General features: G+C 45.0%; 1 protein-coding gene across 1 annotated transcript in view; it reads left to right on the top strand.

Annotated features, from left to right (window-relative positions):
• The first annotated feature begins 749 nt into the window (after window positions 1-749).
• The window catches only part of ZMPSTE24 (zinc metallopeptidase STE24), a 44,825-nt gene continuing 38,690 nt past the window's right edge, over window positions 750-6,884 (top strand). The window contains exons 1-2 of the mRNA XM_033955146.1: window positions 750-1,058; window positions 4,247-4,393. Coding sequence (XP_033811037.1) covers window positions 951-1,058; window positions 4,247-4,393 — 255 coding nt within the window. The 5' untranslated portion in view covers window positions 750-950. The remainder of the gene's footprint in view (window positions 1,059-4,246; window positions 4,394-6,884) is intronic.

Genomic DNA, 6,884 nt, shown 5'->3' with positions numbered 1-6,884 from the left:
TGAATACGGTTTTTAGCAGGGGAGACAGGGGAGGGCAGCCAGAGCACCAGCGAGTGATGGATTCACTCGCGGTATGCTCCGACCGCCTCTTCCTGTACTAAAGGCGGGTCTCACCAATCAGGAGCTGCGTGTCAAAGCAGGGGGAGCACTGTATTTTTTTCACTCAGATAATAGTTAAGCTCTGGAACGCATTGCCTGAGATCGTGATAAGAGCGGATAGTGTAGCTGGTTTTAAGAAAGGTTTGGACAAGTTCTTGGAGGAAAAGTCCAGTCTGTTATTGAGAAAGACATGGGGGAAAGCCACTGCTTGCCCTGGATTGGCAGCATAGAATATTGCTACTATTGGGGGGGGGGGTTAATTTTATTTATTTCAAATTATCACACATACACAATGATATAAGAAATACAATCTTTATCAGTAGCAAAAAAAACCAAAGGTAATATTTAATCTCATATAGTCCACAATAGGGGAAAGAGACAAGAAAAGAAAACCCCTGAGACCGGGAAATAAGTTTAAGGAAAAGAGCAGCTAACTACTATTTGGGGTTTTGCCAGATGACCTAAATTACAGGGCTTAACGGACCTTTGGTCTGACCACAGGAAGGCTATCCAATCAGATTGCAGCGCCGGGGGGGCCAATCAGGAGCCAGGCTGCGTAGCCAGAAGCCCAATCAGGAGCCAGGCTGAGTGGCCAGAAGCCCAATCAGGAGCCAGGCTGAGTGGCCAATCAGGACGCGTCTTACTGGCGAGTCGCTGCACAGGGGGCGGGTCAGGCGAGCCGGAAGCGCCGGTGGCTTTCCTTGTGTCAACGTGACGAGCGTGCTGGGCTGCTACCGGCTCTCTGGATGAGGCGCGAAGCGGGCGCTTGAGAGAAGCTGCGCGTGAAGACCTCCTGCGTTCGGGCCTCTGTGAAGGGCGCTACGCGGAGGGGGGGAGGAAGAGCCACGGCCATGTCGCTCTTCACGGCGGAGGTCGCTGTGGAAAACCAAATCTTCTGCGCGGTTTTGTTGTTTTCGTGGACTGTGTACCTGTGGGAGGCCTATCTCGCTTACCGACAGGTGGGTGCTCAACTTTTAGGAAGACGGGGGACCGACACCGCCTATCCTCAAGGGAGGGGTGAAGGGACAACCCCCCCAACCCCCCCCCCCACGATTTTCTTCCCCCCCCCCCTGGCTGTGTGGTCTTGATTAAGATGTGAATGGCCCAGGCCCGTCAAATACCACATTGGAAACGGCCACATAACTGGTTTTCAAGTTGAATAAAAAATTTGATTTGATCGCAAAACCGTAATTCAGTGCGATTTACAAATAATGATAAAATTGGAGTTAAAAAAAAAGAAAAGACATTAATCAAACCAGACGGTTAAAACAACTTTAGGCCAACCAACCGCATAAGGTAAAAAAAAAAAATATATATAAATAAATAAAGGGTTAAATCAAAAGCAGGCAAACGGTTCATATGCTGTATGTGGCAACACACGTCAGTGGCAAGAAGCCGATTGTTTTGAACAGATAAAACAACCAAAGGTTTGAGACCAGTTTCTCTTGCTTTTTGGTGGGGTGGGAGACTGATAAACATTAAGGAACTTTTATTTTTTCTTCAATTAAATGTTGCTTAATGTCATGTCTCTGTGTTCCTCTTTTTGTTGTACTTGGGAGTATTGGCGTTCTGAGATGTTTTTGTGTATAATTGAAGGAACATAATAGATATGTTTAAAAATGGCACATACAAGTAGGCAATAGTAAGTTTACAGGGAACATCAGAAGCCCACTTTGCATGTTTCACTAGTGTTATACTGTGTGTCCCAGAAAATAAGATCTGGTCTTATATTAATTTTGGCTCCAAAAAACACATTAGGGCTTATTTTCGTGGGATGTCTTTTTTTTTTTGTTCCCCATGTACAACAATCATATCTCCTTTCCTCCATCCCAATTCTTCCTCTTTCCTTTCACCCCCCCCCCCCCCATGTCCATCATCTTTCCTCCCCTCTCACCCATCCCCTTGTGCAGCATCTTTCTATCTCCCCCTCCCATCCCCCTGTGCAGCAGAACCCCACTGACCCTCCCACCGTGAGACTGACGTACCGTACCTCCAAAAACAACAGTGGCAGTGCTCTGAATGGGTGCTCTGGGGCTTTCCCTGTGCCGCATCACTGATGTGAAGGAGCCCGTTTAGAGCACTTCCGCTGCTGCTTTAGGAAGCCTCAGAGCGGAGGTATGTCGGGTCTCATCAGGGTGGGGGGATCGCTGAAATGACAAGTTTGATTTTTTTTTGGGGGGGACACAAATCGGGTAGTGTCAGGGAACTAACTGTCAGGGAGTGTTGGGGACATTCGGGGGGGGGGGAGTTCAGTCTTAACTAGGGCTTATTTTTTGGGGTAGGGATTATATTAGGAGCATCTTTAGGGCTTATTTTCGGGAAAACATGGTACTTACTTTTACTACTAGACATAACCACAAGAGACTTCTCTGCCCCAGGAATCTTATATTTGTCTCAAAAGACAGATGCTTTCAGGAGTGTAATGTTTGTTAAAATTAATTGGGAAGTGATTTTTAAATAGAACTAAGGTATATGATTTAAAGGTAGCCTTAGAAGCATCAAGTTTATAAATGACACTTGATTTATTTCTAATTATCCTGCTTCTCTTCAGTAGACCTTCTAATGGTCCAGTTCAAGGACTCCTAGATTCCTGTCCATCAGTAACCAGTCATCATCAAATTTACATGGAAGGCAAAACTATGTAAAACAAAGCTGAGCTAATACGATCCTGGTATCATTCAAGAGAGGGTAGCCTGGTTTAATTTTTGAGAACTTTTTGGTAACGTGGTCTATAAGTATAATGTTATGTTAATGTCCAAATTCCACCTTTCAGAAATTACGATTTGGATGTTTTGATGGATTTTTATTTTATTTTTTATATTTTGGTCATTTTGAAATATCCAACTACTTAAAAAATTAGCACTTAAGAGATCAGAGGTTTGCAGTATTGCAGCAGGAGGGGAAAATGGGCACACAATTTTCTGTTTCAGTTGTAATTTAATGCAAATTTGTGTGTATGATGCAACACATAGCGGCATTACTATTTAAATAATAAAAAAGAAATCACTAGGTATAGAAGAGAAAGCCCAAATGATGCAATATTCCTGTAGAAAACTGGTTTCTGTATAGGCCAGGGATCTCCCTCCTTGAGGGCCGTATTCCAGTCAGGTTTTCCCCAATGAATATGTATTGAAAGCAGTGCATGCACATAGATGTCATGCATATTCATTGGGGAAATCCTAAAAACCCGACTGGATTGCGGCCCTCAAGGAGGGACTTTGAGACCCCTGGTATAGGCTGTAGTATGTTTAATTGAATTAGCATTAAAGTTATCCAAAGACAATGTCCATGTATTTTTAAGGTCGCACTACCTTCAGTCCACTTAGTGAGATTAACCTCTACACATAATTCTGCCTTTTTTGCTTCTGTACCTTATTTATGGAATTCATTGCCATTAGAATTATGTAATGAACTCTTGTATATTAAATTTAGAAGTCTGTTAAAAACCTATCTTTTTGGATTGACATACTCTTGCATTTTTCAATCAGGGGATATTTAATATTGTATTGGTACGAACGTTGGGGGAGAGATTTGCAGTTGCTGCTTTTATAATCTTATGGGTTTTTTCTCTTTTTTTTTCCTATTTTAACTAGAATTTTACTCTGTAATTTATTATTTTGTATTTTATTTTCCAATTGATGATGGAGTTCTTTTCTTTTTTGTTTAGTACTATGTAAACTGCTTTGATGTATCAAACAGTGGTATGTAAATACTAATAAACAGAAATAGTATGCTGTCCAATTCCCTTAGTGCAGGGGTAGGCAATTCTGGTCCTCGAAAGCCGGAGCCAGGTCAGGTTTTCAGGATATCCACAATAAATATGCATGAGATAGATTTGCATCTCAAGGAGGCAGTGCATGCAAATCCATCTCATACATATTCATTGTGGATATCCTGAAAACCTGACCTGACTCCAGCTCTCGAGGACCGGAATTGCCTAACTCTGTCTTAGTGATTATTCAGTGTGTCCTTCACCTGCCTCTCTCTCTCTATTTGTCTTCTTACCCCTTAACATTCCATCCTTCTTCATTCCCCATATCCTAACCTTCTTGCCTTCTTCGTTGCTGCACTCTTAAAAAGCAGTGATTATTCTTCCATGGAGTGGTTTTATCATTTATGTGGTGTTTTTTTTTTTCCATGGTTTCAGAGGTTGGTGTACCGAACCACGACACATGTTCCATCAGAACTTGGAAAGATCATGGATGCAGAAACCTTTGAAAAATCTCGTTTGTATCAGCTTGAAAAGAGCACTTTCAGTTTTTGGTCTGGCCTGTATTCTGAAATTGAGGGCACGGTAAGCATTCCAAATGGGGCTATATATTCAATTTATGAAATATTTGGTGTGTTATAACTGTAGATAGTTTTGAATAATTGAAATCAAGTCAGAAGCAGTGTTCCCTCTTAGGTGAGCGCATAAGCGATCGCTCACTATTTTCAGTGGCGTCGCTCACACGCTTTCTCCTGTCACTCACTCGAGGGTGGGCGGAGGTGAGAGGAAGCGGCGGCGGCAGCAGCCTGTATTTTTAAAGTTGAAAGATGCGGCGGCTCCTCTCAAGATCCCCGACTGCATCGGACTTCCGACGCAGGTGGGGATTCGTGAGAGGAGCCGCTGCCATGTCTTCAGTGTCGTACCAAAGGGGGGGGGTCGGCCCCAGTTGTGCACCCACCCTAAGGCTGTAGTCGGAGAGGAAGTTCGGGCCAGCCAATCGCTGCCTGGCTGGGCGGAACTTCCTCTCCGACAGCAGAATTGACGTCGGGGGATTGCTGGTCGGCCCGGTGGGAAGCAGAGAGAGCTTGGGGCAGCCGTGGCGGTGGCATTGGGGCCTGTTTCCCCCGATGGTTGCTGCTGTGGCTTTGAGGCCTGTTTCCCCCGATGGTGGCAGCAGTAGCTTTGTGGAGGGTAGGGAGAAAGAAAGGGGGCAGGCAGGGAGACAGAAGGGAAACAGAAAAAAAGACCAAGTCAAAATGATCTACCAACAATAAAATTAAAAAACACAAAGCACACTATACGCTGAGAAAATGTTAATTATCATTCCTATTCTGGGTTTTTTTCAAAGAGGTCAAGGCAGATGACTCTATGCATTGTCACCTCAGTAACAACCATACAAAAATAGACAAATATACCCCCCTTCCTTTTTATTAAACCACAATAGCAGTTTTTAGCGCAGGGAACTGCACTGAATGCCCAGCGCTGCTCTCGACGCTCATAGGCTCCCTGCGCTAAAAAACACTATTGCGGTTTAGACAGCATATATAAATTCAGACACATTTTGATCACTAAATTTAAAATAAAATCATTTTTCCTACCTTGTCTAGTGATTTCATGAGTCTCTGGTTGCACTTTCATCTTCTGACTGTGCATCCAATCTTTCTTCCCTTCTTTCAGCCTGTATGTTTCCTCTCCTAACTTTTTCTTCCTCTCACCCTGCCCTTTCTTTCTTTTTTCTCTCTTGATGCCCCCTTTCTTTTTTTCTGTTTCCCTTCTGTCTCCCTGCCTGCCCCCTTTCTTTCTTTCTCCCTACCCTCCACAAAGCCACTGCTGCTGCCACCATCGAGGGAAACAGGCCCCAAAGCTACCGCCGCGGCTGCCCCAAGCTCTCTCTGCTTCCCACCATTGGGCCGACCAGCATTCCCCCGACGTCAATTCTGGCGTCGGAGAGGAAGTTCCGCCCAGCCAGGCAGCGATTGGCTGGCCCGAACTTCCTCTCCGATGGCAGCCTTAGGGCGGGTGCACAGCCGGCCAGATCCAGACCTGGCCGGCTGTGCACCCCCCCCTAAGGCTGCACCTGGGGCGGACCGTGTCCCCCCCCCCTTGGTACGCCACTGAAGACGTGACAGCGGCTCCTCTCACGAATCCCCACCTGTGTCGGAAGTCCGATACAGTCGGGGATCTTGAGAGGAGCCGCCGCTGCATCTTTTAACTTAAAATACACTAAGGTGAACAGGGCAGACCGCCGCCGCCGCTTCCTCTCACCTCCGCCCACCATCGATTGAGCAACACGAGAAAACATATGAGCGACGCCACTGAAAATAGTGAGCGATCGCTCATGCGCTCAGCTTAGAGGGAACATTGGTTCCAACCCCTTTCCCTAAATATCTGCTCCAAAGTTTGATATTTTTTATTCTATGCACACTCTGCACTGCTGGTACTGTCTGATCAGCAAAATACACAGCATCATGAGGAGATGCATGTATTTTTCCACCGGTCAGTATTTCATAATGTGTATGTGGTCATATAACTGCATAAATGAATAAAGTACCTGCGCAATAAGGCTCAGATTTTCTAAACGGCATCATTGTTGACATCCGCTGGTCACTTGTCAATCATGTGACTGCGCCGTTTCGAGAATCACGCCTCCGGCAAAGGTAGTTGCAGGAAATGTAGGCCAAGGATTTCAAGGCCTGCGTTTCTGGTGACGTGAATCACGCCTACAGAGGCACCTACCAGCGCCTAATGCCACTTCAGCATTAGCCACACTTACAGTAGCATTAGACGCCAGTAGGTGCCTCTGGATGCGCAGTTCCAGCGCCATTTTTTTTAGGCGCCGGTAGGCACCTGGAAATGTCTTTTAAAAGAACTCTTAAATGGTGTTTCCCTCTTAACTTAGGTGCCAGTAGGGTGCAGACTGGCGCCTAAATTAAGAATATGAGTGCTTAATATATATGCAAAAAGGGGAACCATTCCTAGAAGTCAAAATGATACTGCATGTGATTTTTGTTTAATTGTTAATTATTAGTTAAATGGGAACAAGCCTCGGATTATGGAGTTAATTTTCCCATTTTGG

The sequence above is a fragment of the Geotrypetes seraphini genome, chromosome 8 (assembly GCF_902459505.1).
Source record: "Geotrypetes seraphini chromosome 8, aGeoSer1.1, whole genome shotgun sequence".
NCBI lineage: Eukaryota > Metazoa > Chordata > Amphibia > Gymnophiona > Dermophiidae > Geotrypetes > Geotrypetes seraphini.
Note: the sequence above shows the minus strand (reverse complement) of the source record. Positions and strands in the feature narration are given on the sequence as shown.